Source organism: Lineus longissimus, chromosome 14, assembly GCF_910592395.1.
Source record: "Lineus longissimus chromosome 14, tnLinLong1.2, whole genome shotgun sequence".
NCBI classification, from domain to species: domain Eukaryota; kingdom Metazoa; phylum Nemertea; class Pilidiophora; order Heteronemertea; family Lineidae; genus Lineus; species Lineus longissimus.
Genome location: NC_088321.1, coordinates 5360533 through 5384568, shown reverse-complemented (window position 1 = coordinate 5384568; position 24036 = coordinate 5360533). Strand labels below are relative to the sequence as shown.

Below are 24036 nucleotides of genomic sequence, written 5' to 3'. Positions count from 1 at the left end.
TCAACACGTGTACAGGCTGTTCCAATCACCCCCCTACAGCCAGCCGTTCAACAGGTAGTGTTGGTCACCCCACAGGGAGTGCAGGTGATTCATTAATCCCCTGCATAACTAAACAGCAATGGCTTGGCTTCCGTGAGTGGTAAGGAGAATTGACCGTGTCCGATTAAAAATCCCTCATTACTGCTTCGCTGAAGTAAATTTCCGAAAATAAACATGACGTTGCATCAGGATAACATATCACCTGCAAACGTGCAAAATTTCGAGACGAAACACGACACCCAAATGGCACTTTAGCGAGCCGCCTTATAGTATTATGATATAGATATCCTTAACATGCATCTTATGACTCTTGCCTTTAAAACTTATGTCTTAAACTAAAAAAAGTCACAAGCCGAATTTGCTATACTGTACAACTCTCACGAAAATTTGTCACGACTGTACCTGGCAATCTCGTTCATTTCCTGAAGCTTGATCGAGTGGATAAAAGCTACTGAATATAAGTGCATGGGAATAAGCACAATGACTCTCTACAATGTTCCGAATTCTAATCAGTTTCAACAGGTCCAGTCCAATACTCTTAAAGATAAAATGATATGTAAAAGAATGGCGACGTAACTGTCCTGCGTCGATTAACCTGAAATGACTGTCGATCTAACTCTGCGGCATAAAGAAGCAATTTATTTTTGATACCAATGATGAGGCTCGAGCAGTTGAAAATGATCAAAATTCATCAATATTGAGCATAACATAGGGGAATCAAAGTTCAGTTGTGAAAATATTTGATTCGGTAGATTTGCACTTCTGGACATAAAACCGAAAAAATAAACTCTGTTCCGCTGGATATGCGAATTATGGACTTATCTTATATTACGACTTTGAATTCTTGCATATATTTTTTTCCACCTGATTTTGTATATTGTTCTTATGTAGTTTGAATTTGCACTTTACTTACTCTGAATCAAGGCTTTATAAAGTGCACCGTGCGATAGGTTGAGCCACGCAATTCACTTGCAGTACGGTTTCTTCCGTTTTTAGAGTAAATGAAAGTCATGTCCCTTCTGTGTTGTTGTCTGCATTTAAATCAAAATAAAAAAAAAAAAAAAGAAAAATACAAAGAACGGTATAAGATTGGACAGGTGAACCGTAAGTAAATTGTCAAGTGAGTTAATCATTTTCGCGCTTTTGAAAAAAAGTCGTGCTTTCCCATGGCGCTAAAAAACGCCTCGACGTGAATTTCATAACCTGTTCCAACTGGAGTCGGTACTCTTGAAATGAACGTTTTTGAGGTTTCGAAAGAGGTTTTTTTTCATTCAAAACAAATATGCTCCCCGTTTCCCCGAAGAACCTCGACGGAGTGCATATTCGTGTTGACTGAGACTGAAAAAAAGTTTTTCTAAAGCTCATAAAAACTAATACGTTGCTTGGTCTCACTGTTCAGCGGGACTGTTATTCTTGCAATCAGCAGAATGTTGGTCATCTGATATCATGAATTATGTATTCAAGCTGTTTCTGCCAAACTTCTGATGTGCCTTGAATCTGATAATTTCCCCGACGCGGTTTTGGGGTCCCAATTGAAATGTTGACTATTATTCCGTCAAAAGCTCTCAATACCGGGCCGTTTTTAAGGAAGTTTTCGATTTTCGCTTCAATTTTAAAAAGTTGTAATAATTAGGTCTTAGGTGAAACCCCCCATAAATCATATGTTTTCTAGAGGGGATTAACAGGCTTGTCGATCGGTGTTGATGCAAATTCACACTCCTGCAATAACCGGTGATCACTCATCAATTTTGATTGATTGGTTTTGTGTTTGTCCTTCATTTACGCCTGTCTATCGTTCCGGACCCTTGAAAGAGTCTCCTGAACTCCAAACACACAAAAAAAACAAAAATTGCCCTGTTGACATGCAATGACGTAATGCAACACAGCACTTCCTGGCTCAGCACACAATTAAATCAAACAGTGGCGCCATCTGCACATTGCCGGTCAAGTCAGAGATCACTCGGCAACATGCCCTATCGCATAAGGGAAACCTTCAAGAAACGCTTATGAAAATGGGGAGTTTTTGAATGGCCCGGTTAGAACCTATGGCGGGAAAAATCCAGATAAATCTTAGCAGTTTCGAGTTCCCCTCAGATAGTTAATTAATTTGGCTGGGCATCTCGGTAACATTGCAAACGTTGCATTACATTACTGACTCCGGTCAATGGACTGCATAAGACATGTAAGAGGTAACCACCAATTTAGTCATTTTTACTACGTTCAGCTAGCCTCAGAGATCCGGTCGTGAGGCTAGCTGTTATTAGGAATAACAGGTTATGCCTACCTTATAACATGTATAAGGATTCATACCATAGTGACCGAATTCGCTGTCGGTGGTAAAATGGTTTGTCAAATAGCAAACGACTACATTGTATTGTGGTCGGCGGTAATCAAGAGGTCAACCCACCAAGCCCGGAAACGTGACTGGACGGTTGAATTAAAAACAAAACGACCCAAAAAACGTCAGACCTCAAACCCTGAAATTATCATGGTCATGACCTGTCAAATATTCCATGGATTGATGCCCTGGGTGAGGTTTTTTCTGCCCTGCAAGTATTAGGCTCAAGAGTTATGTTCGGAATAATATATGGCAGTTGATTTCTGGAAAATAACTTAAGATGAAGTACCATTCTTGTCGTTATTTAGTGGCCGCGTTGTCGAAACGCTATGGCACACAACACTGATAAAGGTTACGCACTCGAAATGAACGTCAAGCCATTTATTCATTTTTTACTCGCAAATCAGCTTTTTGACCACGACGGGTTATTCTAAGCCCCCGAACCACATTAAGTAAGCAACTTAGACTGAAATATTTTCAACACACCAAATTCTCAAGTTAAGAAGAACTACTAGTATTATATTTCAAATGTAAAATAATACCATTCAACTGGTATGGTGAAACCAGGCATTGATTTCAAAATGAAACCGCGAGCTGATTGGTTTAATTCAGGTACGTAAACTTAAAAATGTGTAAGTGGGACAGGTAATCCGTGTAATATAATGTTTGACACATTTTTTTAACATGTTATCTCGAAATAATCAGTCGTTTGACAGTATTATAATCTCATTATAATCATAATAGGAACGAATTTTCATAGAGCGTTACAACCATATATACGCAATGAAAGTTGCTAACATCTTCATGATGTAGACGTTTATTTACACTATATACATATTCCACGATCAATTTCGGTTCGCTCGAACCCTCATCAGAATTTTCATATATCCAATTTTGCGTCAGCAGATCTAGACTATCTGATGTTCAAATTTAGTGAGCAAACCTTAAAACGAACGATTTTTAATTTGGTGCTCAATGCATTTCATTAATACACATGATCCAAACTAAACCATCGTTTCATGAGTACAGCCCATCGATTTGCTGGGACACCGTGGTCGCTGTCTCCATAGGAGACGAACGTCATTAGAAATACGGCTCAGCTCAAGACGAACCCGTAGGGAACAAACAAGAGACGTTGGTACAAGTCAGTCAAAACGTCAATCGACCTCGTCACTAAGTACGTCTTAATGAACGAACAATAAAAACTAAATTGATCGTTTCGACAGGATACGGTTCGAACGTTTTTATAGTGTCTGGATCATTGTTCGAATTTGTTGAACATGACTTAACTGGGAAAGAAAGGACAGCTGCTCGTACTAAATCAACATTGTCTCGCATTAATACTTTTTGGGGATCGTCCCCCATTTCGGCGGTGACTGAAGCTGTGGAGGTAGGTTTAAAGTGGCCTTTCAAAGTGTGTTCAAGTTCGAAGATAGTAATTCATGGTTCTTGATTTCGACCAAATTGATAGCGAAGGCCATGCCAGTTGGATCGATCAGTTACAAATGGTTCTGATGAAATAACAATGTGCATCAATGCAAGTAAACCTATGACACTCTTATTCTCAGGCTGGATGAAAAGTGAGATCATGATTCATCGTGTGGCGGGAGCAGACATTCGTCGTGTAGAGCCTATTTATGCAAAATACTCAGTGAACGTGACAATCACGGCTAGTGGTCAAGTTACGTCATCTCAAATATGTCATGATATTTCGAATTCTCGACAGAACTCAGCTGATTGTTCTTTTGGTCTTGTGCTTATAGCCATCATCATCTCTTGCAGGGGGCTCTTTTTGACCGCTATTCAATTCAAACCTATGCCGTGTACGTAATGGAAACTTCCAAAACTGTTACTATTCTATTTGATAGCGGCTCCCTTGTCTCTATGATGAACGCCGATTATGCTCAGGAATAAGATTTAGTCTCCAATGATGTCGTTATAACTATCAGCCAAGTCGGCGGTCAAGAAGAATCTCATATACAACAAAGTGGCTGCTGTTTCCTTTGAACAGTCGATGATCGTTTGTGTCAGTGAAGTCCACAGTTCAGTACTTTGAGTCCAATTGTAGCAAAATTTTTGAAAGGGCAAGGAGTTGAACACTATATGGAACTGCAAAAATGGTATCTCAACAGAAAACGGAGAGCAATGATTTAGGTACAATAAAGATGATCGTCACATCACAATATCATTTAGTGGTAAATCGAAAGATCCTGATTCGGTAGACATGACCACAGTTACTGATTGCTTGAAGTTCAAAGTTCAATAGAGACTTTTGCGAAATTGTTTTTAAGATGTGACAAATAACGACACATCACAGAGCACAAAACGCGACATGACCACAATTACTGATTGCTTGAAGTTCAATGTTCAATAGAGACTCGTTTATAGTCTCAGAATCGCTTAACGACGCAAATACGGTCTAAAGGCCTTCATACACTACATGACAAAAGTAGAAATCAGCTGCTACAAAAGTCACCTTCGACAGAAGACATTCTGGTGACATTCCACAGGAGTCGAAATTTCTCCACACACTGATAGACATGTGGACGTCCAAAACGCACCTGCAACATATGTTTCTAGGTGACACTCGACAATAGTCAATAATGTAGCACACATTTACTACAAAATGATCCCGACAGGCCACAGAATCACCATTTGCCACAAATATTTTTGTGACTTTCCACAGTTGTTGACTGGTCACTACACATTCATGACATTCCACGTCAACAATGACCAAAACTCTTCTACACCGACGTCACACTTCATAACCATGGCAGACACCGAACTGGTCGCATCGGTATGTCTGTCTCTCATTTATCCATCATTCGGTGAAGACGAACCAGACGAATGCGATTTTCTTGATTGCGTCATCTGTTGTTAACATAAACAACGGCGGGTATTAAAACAGTTCAAGCACTCAAGTATAATCAACATGAATGACATTTACATTTTGCCACAGAATCTTTGCCTGTAGCCCGTGTACCAGGCAAAGGGAAATGGGTCCACGTGCGATTTGCTCTGTCCTCATTCTAATTTAAACGACCAACATGGATTCATAAGTAGTGGATGAATTACGTTAAAATCACAGGGTTTACATCCAATTTTCTTGTATTGTCTTCCAAGCAAATAATATTAAACTGGATAGCAAAATTTTGTTCATTTATTTCTTGGGTAAACGTGTATTGAAATTGGTCGGGGCATATTTACCAACATTACCAATGTGAACCTTACCGGTGACGTCCAATTCAGTAGCGATTTCGGCTATCTTTTTCCTCTTTTCGTTCCTATCGTGGTACAGAGAGGACTTGACGTTGAAAAGACATTCTTGCGCCCCCCAAAGTTCACAAAATCTTGATGTTTTTTCTAAATCCCACGAAGCCATCTTCCTGTCCAATGAGCAACAGGTCTCCAAAAATTGAACAAGTTCAATTCAGCTGTCCACAAGTTTCCACAGGCTTTCCACAGGGGTAAACATGCCCACAAAGGTCACCGAGTGAATACACACTGAATGACTTTTGTAAAAGATGACTCAAGAGTTTGAAGTGGGAGCGGCCACCTGAAACACGTTCACAATAGTCGTAATCATCTACACACCTATTGACTTTTGTGGTTAACGTTATACAACTTTCAACAAGGCGGGACATATGGATACTTCGTAACAAAAGTTCCAATCGTATACACATTGCAAAAAAATCTTTTTGGGAAACAAGCCACAAAATGACTTTTGTCATGCAGTGTATGGAGGCTTTTAGATCAAAGTTCAACAGAGTTTGGTTTACTATATATGTGGGTCCTAAATAGCATCATTAGAAGGAAGAACACAAAGACAATGTTCCATTCTCAATACCGAAACTACAACGAGGTTTATTCAACTTAACACAGACGTCGCCACCAACGTAAGGCGCGAATTACAAAGAGTGAATACACAGCAAATCCCCCCTTGCTAAATTTTGAGTTGTACACGATCAAAATACCAGAAAAGAATCAAATTATCCATAACTGAACATTATTATGAACCTGACAACTACTGTATTTATGAATCAATTCAACAACTGAGACGCAAAAAAAAAATTGCAGTCCAGAAACCTCTATTAGCCAGCGTGTACATTCTGTGTACATTTTATAAACATAGGTTGGTGAAAAAAGTACACCAAGGGTGCTTTAATTCCCACCAAATTTTATATGTATTATGAAGAGGCTTTTATCAAAATAATTGTAAAAATTCAAAACATTCCAATACCGATTGCCTGAGAAAAATTTATTTGTGTACAGGATTGCCATCAAATCGTCACTTGCAGACTGGGCCTATTAGAATACAAGTTCTAAACTTGCCACTGACACAATATTTCCCTAAATTAATTATCAAAAAGTATATCCCTGTTATGGCCTGGCTCTGTAGATTAAGAATCCACCAAAGATTGAAGAATAAATCCACTTTCACCCATCACAGTCATGTATTTACCACAGCTTCACAGTTCAGTACGGACTATGTGTCAGTGCCACACTTCTGCCTGTGGATGAATACATGTCTCTGCCCTAGTAGAGAGCCAGTTTTGACCCCAGGTCAGAATTTCTGCCTAGATTCCCCTAGATGTTCACAACAGTCTGCAAAAGAAAGTTTTAAATAATATTGACTTTTAAAGAAATTTGAGGAGTTCATCTACTCAAAGCTATATCTGAATGTGCCACCTTTTAATTCTGAAGCTAAACCAAACTCAAGAGCTAATAATGTTGTCAAATATGACTTAATACTATGGAGCACTGTTTGTTTTATACAAGGACTATACAGGTAATCAGAAATAACAATATATTGGCACATGTCATCATTGGCTCTGGTGCCCAACTCCGCAAGGGTCTGCACTTGTACTCTGTAAATGCGTTGAAATCTGACAAATATGTCGATTCATTAAAAAGAGAGAAAAAATGCTCAAATGCTTTGTTATGAATCCACCTCAACATATAGTAGATGTTAAATTGGTCATATTCTCAATGAGGAGATATCGTGCCGGTACAGCCTTGTCCTTGAAGAGTGATCTGATGCATCAGTACCTCAATCAGAGATTGCGAAGAGAACTGACAGGACCCAGGTCTTGCAGGATACTGCAACCAGTAGAAGAGTCTGAAATAAAATGACTAATTCTGACTGCATGTAAGGCCCTACATCAACTGATAGTACAGTTCATAGGCATGAAGTATATCACATACAACACTATGGATAGGCCTACAACACAGTACATATCAGTCTCGATTTTTGGATTTCTGTTCAATAGCATGGAATGAGTAATGCAACTCTGCTAAGGGTTAAAATGTATGATAATTCATTTAAAACTGATTCAAAAACATGCAAAAGAAGTGTAAACAATGTGAAGGGTCGAGAAAATAAGACAAAATCTGTCTACATTTAAGTCTCCCGCAAGAATGCTGCCATGTTTCCAATAGTACTAGAGAACCAATGTTGGCCCCAGGTCAAATGTTCTGCTGTTTTCAGATTCCCCTAGATGTCCACATTACTGTGCAAAAGGAATTTTTGAATTATATTGAATTGTAAAATTTTTATTCGAGTTCATCTTCTTGCTATGTCCGGCCTCAAATTCTATGTTGAAGTGATGTGGGCGTGGCAAATTCTTAAATACCGAACATGTAATATTTCTGTTAAAAATTATTAAATCCTACCAAGCACTGTTAGTTTGAAATAAAGGATATATACATCATTATAGGGAAGATCAGTGGCGTAGTGGTTAGAGCACCGGTCTCATAATCAGGAGGTCGTTGGTCGATTCTCAGAAGGGTCACTGCTGTTTCCTCTTTGTGTCTTTAAGCAAGGCACTTAACCCTACTTGCTTCTCTCCACCCAGGAGTAAATGTGTACCTAGCTGGCAGAGTTGGCACACTATGAATGTTAGTCCTGAGCGCTGTATAGCTGGAGCTCGGACCTGTAATACTCCCAGAGAGTAGAGCTTAAACTAAGAATGTACAGGCCAATAGCTAGGGGTAATGTGAAGCACTTTGAGCGACTGAAACCAGTTGGATTTAGTGCTATATAAGTCTCATAATTATTTATTATTAGAAAGAAAGAGTTTTTGAGTTCATATGGTCAATGTTGGATGTCCCAGGGCCAGGTTTCTAAGTTTGGGCAGTTACCATGACAACGGATTATAGAAATTGTCTCAAGAACACTGAGTCTGAATTTTCAAAAAGTCACATTTCCAGATTACTTCAGATTCACACTTGCCTACCTATCAAGTTTGAACTTCACATGGCCAGCAAAGAGCATGTGTGGCCAATCAAAGTGCACCCCTTTGACCCTGAGAAACCGTATTTACTCGCATTCTCAACTTGAAAGACCAAAGGACACATGTGTACCACATGTCTGTTTTTCATTTGGATATGACTTTTGTTATGGCTAAAATATTTGTTTATCTCAGCAACTCATCAGTACAAAGAAGCACAATGATGAACCATCCCAATATCCTCAAGCTTCAACTAGGTATGCTCGGGGGGGGGGGGGGGCACTTTACATGTGGACTCCACAGAGTAAACTTCAACTCAAGATGCCTAAGCTCAGCAAAAAGCCAAGCCGTGGATTTCAAGTTGGTCACTCTTACCACTCGCCCTACAGCAGGACAATGCCTCCAGAGAAAATCGATGGTAGCTGGTCTCGTTTCAGTCATGAGGATTACAACAATGTTGTGCGTGAGCGATCGGATGGGATAATCTATGCACCGACGGTCGAGAACACGGTCAGCCCACTGAAGATACTTCGCCGGAGGGGACAGGATGCTGCAAAGGACAATACGGATGTTAAACTAACTGAGGATATTAACATTGTTGCCAGCAAATTTAAAATTCTTGAAATGCTGAATGGGTGTGCAGAGCTCCATTTTAACTTTATTGGTCACTGTGATATTCCAAAGTTTGAGATAGAACATGACATCAAGAAGGGTGCTAGTGCTCGCTGAGCACTGAGGTGTGCAAATTGTAATTTTGCTTGTGGGAAGCATTATTCTAAACTCTATAATGAAATAGAGAAGCAAGGTTGTGGTGCAAAGCAGGCTGAAATAAATGGTGCATTGGCACTGGCTTCTCGGGAAATTGGTAGCCAATCAAAGACTAGGACATTACCGTCAATAGCAAATGTTCCACCAATGTCGAAATCAAGTTTACAAAACACTGTCAACAGGGTTGGGATGGAAACTGTTGAACTGAATAAGGATGACTTGAAGAGACAACAGAATTATCTAAAAGAGGTGAAAAGAATGAGATGTGATCAATCAGGAGTCAGTGTTCAAATGGATACAGTCTACAATAGTGTTACTATTGCCAGACGAAGTAGGCCCGGTCAAACCGCAACTCAAGCGGTGGGATTAGTTTGTGAAAATGAGACACTGTCCCACAAAATCATTGCAGTAGGAATACTAGACAAACTGTGTTATAAGGGTGCATGGCTTTTGGGAAGAGGGTTCCAACCAAAGTGTGGCACAGATGAAGCACATGATTGATGCAAGGCGAATCTTCCAGATTATCAAGTTCTCAGGGAATATGACATTGGTAATATGGTTGGCTTAGAGTTGGCAGCTAATCACTTACTTGTTCATTGCTGTACAACCGACAGTGACGGTAGATGTAGTGCCGGCATGGAGGATGCTTTCAGCACCTTTCTTGGGAAGGCCTTAAAAGTAGAAAGGATGTCGGATACATATCATTTGGGTCAAGCCCAATTTCGTAAAGGCATGAGAGCCCAATTTTTAAAGGGAATGTTTGCTGGTATGAAGGCACCTGATGCAGCAGAGGCGAAGAAATGTCTCTCCAGTGACATTGCAATCCGTGCATCCACAATTTTCGATACCCTGTTTAAAAAGTATCATGGGGACACTGACCAAATTGGTGAAAACTTGGCCACAATAGTGGACAATCTGATCGCTTATTTCGACGGTGACTGCAGCCAGTGTTCAATCGAAACAACCGTATGCGATGGCCAAGGTTCTTGGTGGAGTGCATGCAAACTAGGCAACTTGGAGTTGTCAGCCAAGGGCCTCAACATGAGTGATGCTGACAAGCTTCTAGTGAGAAGCATACTGGAGATGAAGTTGAGCAAAACATGTCTAAATGAAATGGTCCAGGGACCATGAGCTCACCTGTGTCAAAGGGAAGGCTATGGGGTCAGTGATTCTGGCATTGGTAAAGATGTATATATCATTTTATGGTCAGACCAGCAATTGTCAATGACCCCTGTATGGTCCACATGATGTGCATTTGTAAATACAAGGTCTAATTTGGTGTGGTAATCAGTTGTTTCTTCAGTGACTGTTTGCTTCATGTTATATTCCTGGAGAAAGAATTTTTCAAGTTTGGCATTGAAATGTTCACCTCCCACTATTGAATTCATGTTGAAGTCGCCAAGAATAACATATGTTTCAGTCGGCTGGTATGATCGGAGGCAGGTGGTGTTGGCCTCCTATTGGCCAAACTGTGAATTGTATTACGCCAAGATTCGGTCTCTGAGTAGGGATCACCCAGGGGTACATTTGTACCAAGTTTGAGATCTCTGACTCAAGTGGTTACGAAACGTGCCACCACCGACTAACCGTGTTGCTGCCGACAAACTTTGACCTCTGTGAGCTTCAAAAGTAGGTAATATCAAAAACCCCGAGGATATTCGATGTCCCATTGGTAGAAGTACCTACCATATTTTTTTCAAATTTTTCAGACCGGTGATAATTTTTCCATTTTTGACCTCTGGCCCCCTGGTGGCAAAACCGTGTATCATATGAGGCCGCGATTCGGTCTCTGAGTAGCGGTCACCTAGGGGTACATGTGTACCGAGTTAGATTTCAAAAGCTTGAACGGTTACAAAACGTGCCACCCATGTCTAACGACGACGACGACAACGACCGACGGACACTGCGTGATGCTAAAGGCTCACAGGTGAGCCAAAAAGATATGACATGCGACAAACACACAGGCCTGTGAGAGTGCCAATCGGCAATTGAATTTGATTGCGCCAAAAAACGTGACTCACCTTAAAAACTATCGCAGTCGTGTTCATGCAGCAATCCACACCATGAACAATACACGGGGAAAGTCCATTCCATTGAAGCTCAAGATACTTGGTGCCCGAGTTTCAGCAGCAGCAATGAATTGTCTGAAAGAAATGGACAATAGGAAATGGTACTATAAGAAATGGGAAAGCGAGCTAAAAACTAGGATTGGATGACGAGTTGTGAGGACAATCCGAACGCGTGCTTTCTATCAAGCCAAGAGAAGGGGGGCAGTTAAAGACATGGATTACCATAAGGACAGCCTAGAACTAGAAGAGGAGGGTGGATTAAAGGAGAGAGCTAAGAGACTAGCAAGAGATTACAACCACCAGTTTCGACAACACACAGCAATTTCATCCAGCTCAGAAACAATATATCACTAGCTTCACTTTATACTCACTATTATACTAGTTTGACCTTGCATTTACCTCAAACAAGCAGTCTTTTTTATCTAAGTGCCCAAAGCATTTCCTTTCAGCCAGGGAAGTCTTCCTCTGGTTGTTAATACCCCTCGCTTCTAAACTCAAGTGGTCAACATTGACACACAGCGCATTCATTGTGGCATTTGTGAGAGACATAAAGTCCAAAAGGCAAGGGGCCACCATAATAAGCAATATAAGCAAGCCTATGGGCCCTGTGCTTTTTGCTGCACCCATCCCAAGGTAGTTTAAACCGTGTCTCCCCATAACTACGACTATACCCAGTCCAATACACAGACTGTTTACACTAGTATTCGACTTCAGATCAGGTTCGCTGTTCTGGTTTATTTTCAGTTTTAAGGACTGAATCCATGATTGCGGCTGAAAAGGGTTAATATGCACAGTAATGCAATAAATATTGGTTCAACTACAAGAAAAAGGAATGAAAAGGACGTGCAGAATAGAGAAAATAAGATAAATGTGCGTGCAAGCATGGCAAGTGTCAAATTTTCATACTTGGTCAACCATTTTGACTACTAAGCCAGAGCCCTCTATTAAAACCTGTGTACATTAAGTCTACATTGTTGTTCATAAGTGTTGGTAAAAAAAGTACACCTTGGACCAATAAATCTGCACAAAATTTTATATGTGTCAAGAACAACGCTTTGCCAATAGCATAATAAAGTTTAAAAACATTCCAATACCGATTGCCAGAGAAAAAATGATTTCCGTACACCATATCCATCAAAACGTCACTGACGCATTGATATGGCCCTGTCAAAATATAAGTTCTAAACTGACCAGTGAGACCACATTTTCTTAAATATATTATCAAAAAGCATATTTCTGTGATGGCCTGACTCTGTAGATTGAGAATCAACCACAGATTGAGAATTAATTCCACTTTGGTCCATCCCAGCCATGTATTTACCACAACTTGACATTTTGATAAGCTCTATGTGACTGCCACACTTCCGGTCGTGGATGAATACAGGTCTCCGAAATGGTACATCTTTTGGGCGAAGTGTAGAAGGCTGCTATGGTATCCCTCCAAACCAGATGTCTGGCCATCCGAGCTGAGCTTTGAGATTGAATGTAGAAGGTTCTTGTTGAGTAGCAGAGCACACACCTTGTCGTATTCTTCTGTTCCTAGAGGACAAAAACCGTAGAGGAGTACCACAGTAACTTCAGATTGATTTAACAATCCAAACACAGAAGTGTTTTCATACACAAATAAGTTTGGAAAAACAATTTCTAGCTTTATTCCATGAATACAGCAACCATTTTTGGGGTAAAGGGTAAGGGCATGCACATACTCACCTTTCTTAAACCACTGCCTTGGAATACGACTGTGGATACACTTGGGGAACAGTTCGTTTTCTTCGTGCGTGTGGACGCCGGCTATATGGTTCACTATTGATCTCCACTTGGCCAAGATCAATGATTGGTCGTTATTTCTGGTCATGGCACACCAGTACAAGTGATTGATAATACTTTTCAGCCATTTGTTGACCAGCTGAAACCGCCTGTTCATGGTTATGGGCTTGAGTCTTTTCCTCAGTCCTGAAGTATAGTATTGTATAATATGAACTTTCCTAGATGACAGACAGGAGTGTCGCATGGTTTAACTAAATGAACTAGACACAATTTTGCGATAGAGATAACTTATACAGTGCGTCCGAAAAAAAAACACCCAAATACTTTATCATTTTTCTGTGGGTAGTTTTTTTCCGAACGCACTGTATACTATAAAATTCATAAGTTAATCCAAGTTACCTAAAAGTAAAGGTTGACGACTGGAATCTTGTTGATCTTTTCTCAATGCCACATCCAAAAGAGTTAACATGAGAACCGACGGAATAGGGAAATGAGAAACAAGATTATATTTGTTGAGACACTAAGTCAGTGTGTGCATATCACAGCACTGATAGTGGTACTCACCTTTAGCAACATGCCACACATCAAAATAATGCCTTATGGTGTCCGATTGTTCCTCTCTCAACCACTTCTCCACTGATTTGTGGCCATCAGTTGTTAATTCTATCTTAACATGTGGGACGTATGATTTCACTTCATCGACACATCGGGACAGGCCCTCCAGCTCCATGTGGTAGGAGTTCTTAACCTCAGTGGACTGCAAAATAATGAGGCACATGAAAAACTGAAGTGATATGAATGTTGTTGTAATACAAATATGACTTCAGGATACTGCCTCAGTGAATGATGGCAGAAACAGGCTTACTGGAAAGATATGCCATAATAGCAACGAGAGCCAAATTGTAGTTTTTACCTGAACAAGTTGTGTCATGACAATGGCGTTTCTCCCTGTGTCATGTAATTTGTAAGAGCCATACTTCGCACAATGGCCGGGCGAATCGCACCTTCCATCACCGGAGAGTTTGGCCACGTCCTCTACAGCTGCCAGTGCCTGGATGGTCTCCTCCTCCCAAACATTACGTACTGCCTGGTTCAGGTACTTTGACTGGTGTCGAAAATATGCTCCGGAGGAAATGCTTCGAATGCCCCAGAATTGCAGGACTCTTATCACTTTGCTTGGAATAGCACCCGCTGCAAGAATTGCCATCGATAGGCCGATGTTACCAGCATATACCGTTCCAATCATTTCCTGGCTCTGCCATTTCCAGATACCATCACATGACAAGCATGACTGTGTGATGGTCACCATTGAGCCGCAGTTGTAGCAGATGTGGAACAGCTCCAAAAGCTTGGACACTGAAACTGCACACATGCCCTCGGTCAGGGATGAGGATGCTCGCTTATTGTTGGCATCACTGAAATGGATTTAAGAAAAATAAGTATCTCTTTAGATACTAAAGATCTGTTGACATAATTTACATTTACTAGTATGAAAACTCAAACCCTTTCCAACAAGGTACTACATTCCTCTTGCTCTATGACAAAGGTTTAAATGCAACTTATGCAGGCCTACTGCAAACCTTGCACATCGTGCTATGAAACATACCTAGTAGATGCAAAACTTTCCAAAGACATATTTGGATTCAAAGAGGGGTCCTTGGTTTCATCATCCACAAATGACAAAGAATGCTTTGCCAAGGGCTCAGTCTCCTCATCGTTACCTGAATCAGAACGCTTCCTCTTGTATTTTGGCTGAGGGGTAGATGCAGCTTCAGGCGTACTTGGTACCTCCATGATCGACACTGAAGTGTGGGTGAGGTCAGGTTGAAAATTAGTGGTCTGCGTTTCCTTTGACCGATATGGCATCCGGACTTGATGTCCCCTCGAAACCATTTCTGCTGGAGGAATGCTGACAACATAAACTGCAAGAAGAGTGGGTCAATAGATAAATGGGTTCCAATGAATGTCAACATTTTTGTCACGTGGCATTGCACATCACAGCATCATAGGAAGTACTTGGGTACACCCAGTTTAGGATATTGAAGAAAAACTCAGTTTAGGATATTGAAGGAAAAAAAACTCACTTTCAGACCTAGTTAGTCGAATGCTTGTTAATTTGGGACTGGGCGCTACGGGGGCAGGCATGGCAGGCACCTCGAAATCAATCTGAGGGTCACTATCATAGCAATTGGAGTCATCATCACTCTTAGTCTTTGATTGTTCAGGTTGCAGTTGGTTTAAGTTGGCAATGGCTTCATTAACAGTCTGCATTGAAAAGAAAGGAAATGGTACTTATTAGTCAACAGCATAAATCCAATAATCCAGAAGTATTAAGGTAGCAGGAAGGGTTGGGCGTTTGTGGTTTCTGAGTCTGAGGGGGTTGGTGTCTGTTGACTGTGCTTTAAGAGAGACTAGGCATGGCGCCAGTCTCTCTTGTTAAAGCACAGTCAACAGGCATTAATTTGGTCTCAGTATTTGGGTAAGTACAGAATCAAGGCAGCTCAAAAAGCAATGATTAAACGATGCTGTGGACAAGTCCAAGGATACTGCATCAGTCACGACCAACTTCTCATCAGAAAGCGTCACCACCAGCATAATCAATGATCAGTTCCAACCTGTACCAGTCCAATGCACGCCTGTCATGGTCAGCAGTGGTCAGCTTAGCGCGATATGGAACATTCTTCCGAAACTCAAGCGAGGGAAGTCTGCTCATTAGCATATCTCGCGCACTGCTCCTTCTTGTCAAACATCGTAGTGAAATCGTAATGGAAAACGTCTGGCTTTGCGCCAGACATTGAGACTAATAAGTGAAGAACTTTAGGTAAAGAACTTCTACTTGCGCGAGACTGCTGTGATAAAATTATCATTGCAGAGACTCCGGTGACGTACACATACATTTTTTACAATCAAAAATGCCCTCCAAAGACGACATGGAATGATTATTTTATTGATATTTCCTACTATATACCTTCCAATTATCACTTTATACAAATAGATCGGCGTTAGGTCGCATGCTTTTCTTTCCTGGTGACACTATAAAGCAAAATAGTTGCAACCCCGTAAATGCGCTATAAGTCCAATAATAAGTGACGGTGACCCGTTATAAATGTTTCGCTTTTTTGCCGCTACGCGGCGCTTTGGGCCCTTGCGTCAAGTTGTGTTTTTATCTAAGAGCTGTGTTCTTTCAGTTATTTTCATAAGGATTACAATACCACTAGCACATTGTACACAACTTTTTCCAAAGTCGTTTGATACGAGCTTGGAGGGAGGATGTCACGATAATCACAATTGTATGGTTTAGTCTCATTCATATACAGCCATTGACAGCATGTACACAACAATGGAGCTTTTGGTACGTCTGTCTTATTCCCTGTCACGAGATTAGCCAATCAGCGTCCGCGTTTCTAATATTACCCACAATGCAGTTTTCGCATAAATATTTTCGCAAAATATTGAATGAAAAAGTTTCCGCCAACATTGAATGAATAATTGCCAAATATTACATGATCATTTTATGAAATTTAGAAATTGTTATTGCATAAAAAAGTGAAACATTGAAACAATACGAAACATTGAATGATTAATTATCAGGGCAACTATCGAATGAAAATTTGAGCATTATTGCATGAAAAAAGTGAATTATTGCATCAAATATGAAATATTGAATGAACAATTATCGAGTAAACATTGCAGAAAGAAATGTAACATTGCATCAAATATGAACACACATTGAATGGAAATTTTAACATTGCATAAAAAAGTGTAACATTGCATCAAAAATGAAACGATGAATGAACAAATATCAATATTGCATGAAAAATATCCATGCGAGACCATTGAGCTTAGAAGCAAAGATAACATAATTTGATTTATGACCTCCATGAATAAAATGATCTGACTGAATGTGAGGGGAACTATCCTTCTTCCCCCTCTTACAAGCTTCCTGATACCCAGGCTCACATCCTCAACGCCAACCCGGTGGTTTTTATTACACCGACCCTCACAACACTTTAACAGGATGTTTTCACTCATTGACTCCTTTAAATTATTCATATCAACATTTTAATAAGGCACGGAATTATACACAATTTTGAATTTGTCAGCAAACACTTCATAAATATCCTCCTTACCCTCGATCCACTGAACTCAGCATTAATTACACTCCCCAATCTTTGATCTTTTTGACATGTTTCCAAAATTCTTTATTGTTTTTACCCCTTAGAGAATTACCCAATTTTTCAGCAGCATCTCTATCTTGTTCCCTTTTGATCCGTCTCACGGCCAAGTGATACACAGCTCTGGAGTGCCGGTAAAATCTCAGTTCTAGTTAAACACACTTTCCGAAACATTTAAATGATCAGTTAGTGGTCTTTCACCCGTTATTTTACTCTCAAAAGTGTATTCAGCATTACAGGTATTGGGTACCTGTCCACTGACCAGGCTCTCCCTTTTAATGAAATCAAGTAAGGCCCGAGTATGAGCCGAGTCAGCTCTGCTAAAGTCAGTATTCCAGTCCCCTCCAATAATTATATCAGTAGCTTGATTACTTTCAAGAATGGCTGTGATTTCTTGCAACACCCCGTTAAAATCTCCAATATTCTGCTGACCACTGTTGGTCGGCTTATAAACATTTACCAAAAGAATTTCACTCTGATCAGGATGAAGACTCAAGTTTTTGACCTGAGCAGCACACACTCGTTTGGATTCCCACTACACAGGTTTTACAACAGCGCCTAAACTCGCGTTCCAGGCGATTGCGACACCCCCATGTGGTCTGCCAACCAACAAAGATTCCTTATCCATACCAGAAACACCATGAATGTTCATGTTATGTCCTAAGTCAGCGCTCAGTTTATTGAGCTGCTCAACATATTGCCAGTGTTCTGGAAAAAGAATAAAGTCACTATATGCGGTCATGTCCTCCTTTCTACAGGGCCCTAGTCTGTTACTATTGTATGTTGTGATATTCAACAGGCTCATGATTGACAACCAGGTGAAGAGCAGTTTAACGTTCACAAAAGTACCGTAACTAGCCATCACTGATTACTACTGTCGTTATCCTCCGAGCTGCGATCGCGGGGTATTTAATTTTCTAATGCGCACACCCTTTGGCCAAAGCTCTCATCAAACAGCCTGCCAAACTGTGACTTTGACACAGTTAATCGAAAGGATCTGAACTGGGCTTCCTCATGAGACACAATCGCAAGCTTGCGAATATCAAAATTCTTATTTTTGAGATGACTCTCAAGGTCCTCAGTAAGAGTTGAATGATCGACTCAAAGAAGAACAAATCACTGTCCGGCTCCGGGGCACCCTTGAAACCACAGCTACCAGATTTGCCGGTGATCACCTTTTAACTCGAGTTTTCACGTCTACGCAACCATTTCTGTTCATAACTGGGAACTTTAAAACCATCATCGGAGTCAGCATCCGAACCACTGCAATTGTCAAGGGAGTGATCCCTTAACCTCAAGACACTTGGAAGTGAGGGGTTGGTACGCCGACATCCACGCCATCCTCTGCCACCTCTTCCCCTGCTATTGTATTCATGTCCCATATCGACTCACACTCTTGATGCCGCCTGGAGTTTTCGATCATCTAGCAGCAGCAGAAGATCTTTGTCTAAGATGTGACAAACTTGGCCAGCTCGAATCCACCTCTTTTGATTGTGAATAGGTCAAAAATTTCTGAGACAACTTGGACTGCCAGCCTTGGCTCTTAAGACTTCGAAACATCAACAACGTATGTGTTATGAAGTCCTGTATGGATTGTTCTGGGTGGAAATCGTCCTTGTTGTCCAAAAATGTCGCTTATACTGCATAACCTGCCATCGCAGGAGCATGTGTACCACCAAAATAATTGTTGAGGAGCTGGTACTCTTTAGGCACTGCATCCAATTCATCATCTTTGAACTACAGAAACCTCGTCATCAGATTCCGATGTTGCCTCCTGATGTAAATCTGATTATACATCGCATTGATGTCAACTTGGAAGCTACTTCTCCTCAAGTCCATGAACCTTATCAAGTCACCAAGCAGCGAATTCATGCTTTCTGCTCCTGCATAAACATGGTCATTAAAGCAGGTATATCCTCATGGCGTGTGGCAGCGTCCCACACGATCCTCATTTTTCCAGGTTTTGCTGGGTGATACACATGGTGAAAGGGCACGTATTGTACAGGCACATTGGTCGCTATCTCTTCAGCATAGCCATTCTCTCTGTATTTTCTGAAGAGTTCACAATTGCCATCGTATTCTGTCAGTTTTTCTTTCACCAATCTTCTTTTCTTCAGCTTTGTCCTGATTCCCTCAAGTCTTTTTAGCGCCAGCTCTCTTTTGCTGGGGATGTCAGTTAGAATCTCATTCGCATCACATCTTTTGCTGAGGTTGGCTTGTCGAAATGATACTTGGTCCCAACTCGATCAAGTTCAGCTAATCTAGCTCATGAGCATCTCGCTGATCTCTTGTTCTTTTACAGAGACATGATTACATTCAGTGGGACTTCAAAGCAGTGTCCAGTCCCATGGGAAACTTACAGCGATGGGCTGGTCCGGTCACGGTCCTTCTCTCCATTCAAGTTGCTTGTAGGCAGATGGGATGTTGCCTTCAATCAACACCTTCAGCTTTCCAACTGGAGTGTCTGCGACCGATAGATATCTGAGATGCTCGTAATTTGACCATGTTTACTTGGTTGGCAAATGTTTGTTCCCAATGGGCAATTTCTCCCATGAGAAAAGTTCTGCAATCTCAAACCAGCTGTTGCCATCTAATCCTGAAATGCTGAGGCGGAACGTAGTGATTTCGCCTGCACTCACTCCGTTCAATGTCTTCAACTCAACTCGCTTATTATCCTGTTTGACTGACAGTTCTTGCAAAACGTCTTCTTCGCAAAGACAGACGCTGGAGTAGGAGTCCATCCCTGTCAAGGTTTTCATCTCTTTTCCAGTGATTAGAGACCTGATAATGACTGGAAAGGCAAGGAAGTACACCCTGTTATCTGCTTCTCTCAGCAGAAATTGCTGTTGATTGTCATGGAGCTGGTCGGGCTGCCGCCCTTTTCTTAATCGTCATAATCAAAAATTAGAAGGGTATGGTGTTTCGATGTTGACCTGCATCCTGTCATCGTACATTCCCTCGGTGAAGGGCCTTTCTTGGCTGAGTTTTTGTGACTGATTTTTTCATCAGCATTCAGACAGTTGCAACACAGCCCTTTTCCTTTGACTTTTCCTGCCTCTGTTTCCATGGAAGTTTCCGGATGGTAGAACACTATCAAATACAGTGATCCGGACCGTCACTGCATGCGCATTGAATGCACCTTAATTAGTCGCATCAGCAGTCTTTGTCTTCGATATGAAGTACTCCTTCAAAGCTGGTGGTTTGTCTCGCTCCATGCTTCACGCTGCAAATTTAGTATCATTCACTTCTCGCAAGAGTCTCTTGACAAAATCAAAGGCATCGGCGAAACTGACTTTCTTCGACTCTTCACGGATCGAAGCGGTCTCTCTCAGCCAAGCACGACGATCCTGCATCGGCAACTTGGCAACGGCGTCCAAAAAGGAGTCTGATGATCCAATCTCTTCTATTTGTTAATGCTACGGAGAGACAGACACGTGGTTTCCAACAACTCGGTGTACCTTCTCATTTCATGCCTGTCACCATAGTTAATGTCGTCCTGTGAATTCAGCTTTTTTTTAAATTCCATCGTCATCAGATGCGGTTGCCCGAAGTTTAACCAAATGTCGTGCTTAGCCTCTGGTCTGAAAAAAGCATGTCATATTTCGCAATGGCATTGCTGGCCCTTCCATGGCAATGTTTTCGTAGAAGCTGGAACAGTTCCCCTGGGTCACATGTTCTTGTCTCAACATTCTGCTAAAACGCCATCATAATCCTGGCATGATCAAGGGGTCTCCATCGAAACCCTTTATCTCTGACTTTGGCAGCTCAAGGCGCGCTGAAGAGCCTCCAGGTGGACAACGAATGGCTAAAGATGGGATGACCATGACCAGGATTATGATGCCCCTCGCTTTAATACTGAGGAGTGACTGGAAGGCTCTGAACATGTGAATTGAACCGTCTCTCTCTCCCAAATGTCCTTGACCTAAATTCTGATGACCTTGGCTCGAGTGATGAATGACGGCTGGAGCACTCTGACATAATACATTTCTTGGTCTAGAATGAACATGACCCTGAATATCATGGCGATGGTGGTTAACTAGGTCTTGTGTATGGACACCACGGTTCACCCACTATAGCTTGACATGCTTGAGCTTCCAATGTATGAAACTGTGACTGAAACTGGTTTTGCAACGTTATTCAGCGTGGATTTGATTGAAAAGCAACCCTTTCATCAGTGCCTTGCAGTAAGATAAAATCTCGCATCATCCCTTGGGTATGCATGGACCAGTCCCGTTGAACTTCACCAACAGACGTGGCAGCCCTTGTTTCACATCAATGTCAGCTGATTTGGTGGATCTCTGCACGACTTCTGGACTTTCTTTCGTAAGCTTACCGCTCATATCCTGAGTAAGTTCACCAGTGCAGGGATGCAACGGGTTTGGTTTCTCGCCCTTATCTGGTTGAACATATCTGTTTTCGGCGACAATTGGACCGAATTGAATATGATTTTACACCCCAAAATCTTCATCTGCCCATTCTCTCAAGGAAGTGACCATTGACAAGCCTGGCTTACCAAACACCGACTTTTTTACCCTGAATGGAGAGCCGAACTCATTAATATGTATTGTCGTTGAAGAGCTCATTACCATTCAATGGCAAAGCGGTCAACAACACTACTGGAGTTATAGCGAATGACCTTAGCAATGTACCCAATGCAATCATTACGCTTACTTTAAATAACACACACGGGTATATTCCTGTCCGTCGATTTTTGACAAGAACAACAGTTTAGTAAAAGAAATTGAATCGAGAGCGAGAAATCAGCCATTGTTAATTATGCGCATATTAATTCAAATATGACGTCACAGCTCTAATGTTGGCTAATGTGTTGTAAAGTCTCTGGCTCGCAAAACAAAGTAGAATATTTTACCTGTTTGGCAATTCAAGCCGGTGTAGAAGTTTAAAATGTCCTAGGATAAACTGTCCGGGAACAAAGGATTCTATTATGCGCTGAGCTATTGACGGTCATTGCCTCTATAGAACCATATGCCATAATCTGTCAGAATACAATAGGCCCGGACACTTTTTCTAGGGGGGACACTTTTTACTTTTACACCGGGCTAGGTAATTCAAGCCGGGCTTGCCAAATTGGGTTGATACAAGGCAATGATGCCTGTTCGGCGAGCGGCTTCTGTCAACTGTTCTTCTTCTGGATCGTCTTCAGAGTATCACTGCACAGCGCACATCTCTGCTCTCAAGTCTACCAATCGGCGCCGCATCTTCATGCTAATGTGGATCTCCTTTCGAGCTATTTCGGCTTGAATCCTAGCCTCCTGTATCTGTTGCTCAGCAATCTGTTTAGTTTTCACCATTTCAGCTGCTAAAACTTCCTCTGTCTGAACCTAGACGTCTTGGTGGTGGATGATCGACAGCTGCTGCTTGTCACTCGGGAGCTTGGTTGACTGGCATTGTAGGAGAACAAGTGCTTCTGCTGCTTTATGGACCAACTAGGACAAAACATACCCAGTATCAAGACAGAAGCCATGAGTGCCCAAGATACTTCATCGGTGATCATGCGGTTCTGCGTCCGGAGAAGTAATCGACCAACTTCCGTCTAGTCAATTTTCAGGAAACGTTCTGTACTAATACTTTGGCAAAGGTTCTGATTTACTGAATACCTTGGAAGGTGTCCTGTTGCGATCACACGAAAAACCGATTGCGCTCATGGGTCATGTTTGAACGATGCATTATCAGGTGCCAGTCGATCCTGTCCGCAAATAAGCACAAACTCATAGATTCCTAACTTGTTAAAGTTGTCCTGCTGACTAGACATCTTTATAATGATGTTAAACATATTATATGCTCAATTGTAGGGACCTTTTCAACAGCTTTTGCCAGTACTCTTGGATCGGACCTCACTACAGAATGTCACGATGAAAGACAGTATTATCGGGCTGATGCTACAACCAAGCGTTGTTTTTACGTGGACGACATATGTGGTTCCCAAACACAATCAAAGCAGTCATAGTAATATAGGCGGGAGAGATGGATGACCCCCTCGACAGAAAATTTCAAAATTGAGAGACTGATGTACAACCAACCATTGAAAGATGAATCGGACAACGAGTGGAAGCCTGAGCCATAACCAGGGGGTAATGTGGGACCAGAAAAATTACGATAATTCATGCAGTGACCGTGACTCTCCCCCCCCCCCCCCGGCCTGATGCGCATTCTGATCTTCTACTGAATATATTCATTACCCCCTGGCCAGTTCACGAATAAAAGCGAGGCATTCTCTGCAGACACCGTGTGAGAGCGACCAGAGATCAGTACAGAGAAGATTCGGACGACAAAGTTGCAGCACGATTCGACCACTGGGCTCCGCACTGTACTGGAATGGCTTTCATTTAAAGCATTGTAATGCAAAGATAAATTGTTCGAACTGTTTGTATCTTTGAAAATAATTAACGCCAACATATCACATTCATTTCTTCGGTTTATCATTAGGATAAGACACATCCTCGGCGAAAGCTATCGTCTCGCAAGGAGTGATTGGACAATCTTACACTATAGATAACCGTGTGGCATGCAAATAGTTTCCTTATTCACCCGAGATCTCCTCAAATATAACAAAAATACCGAAAAACCTTTCAAAACGCGGAGAAAAGAAGCGCATAGATTTAAGATCTTGGTGCGAAAACTTCCCTTTT

The 24036-nt window shown here is 41.4% G+C and overlaps 1 protein-coding gene and 1 long non-coding RNA gene across 14 annotated transcripts in view; both read right to left on the bottom strand.

Moving 5' to 3' along the window:
• The window catches only part of LOC135498832 (uncharacterized), a 399598-nt gene that overhangs the window by 158042 nt on the left and 217520 nt on the right, over window positions 1–24036 (bottom strand). The gene's annotated exons all lie outside the window — the stretch shown is intronic.
• LOC135498848 (uncharacterized) overlaps window positions 6210–24036 on the bottom strand; it is an 82567-nt gene continuing 64740 nt past the window's right edge. For 2 of the 13 annotated variants that reach the window (XM_064789332.1, XM_064789338.1), the window contains 12 exons: window positions 15296–15476; window positions 14933–15133; window positions 14125–14626; window positions 13776–13968; window positions 13155–13397; window positions 12766–12983; window positions 11397–11519; window positions 10513–10703; window positions 9965–10046; window positions 9500–9615; window positions 8983–9157; window positions 6210–7496 (listed from right to left, as the gene is read on the bottom strand). In XM_064789332.1, coding sequence (XP_064645402.1) covers window positions 12790–12983; window positions 13155–13397; window positions 13776–13968; window positions 14125–14583 — 1089 coding nt within the window. In that variant the 5' untranslated portion in view covers window positions 14584–14626; window positions 14933–15133; window positions 15296–15476 and the 3' untranslated portion in view covers window positions 6210–7496; window positions 8983–9157; window positions 9500–9615; ... (2 more) ...; window positions 11397–11519; window positions 12766–12789. Of the gene's footprint in view, window positions 7497–8982; window positions 9158–9499; window positions 9616–9964; window positions 10047–10512; window positions 10704–11396; window positions 11520–12765; window positions 12984–13154; window positions 13398–13775; window positions 13969–14124; window positions 14627–14817; window positions 15134–15295; window positions 16038–24036 lie in introns of those variants that run through there. The other 11 variants (XM_064789335.1, XM_064789342.1, XM_064789341.1 and 8 more) reach the window with 11 other exon arrangements.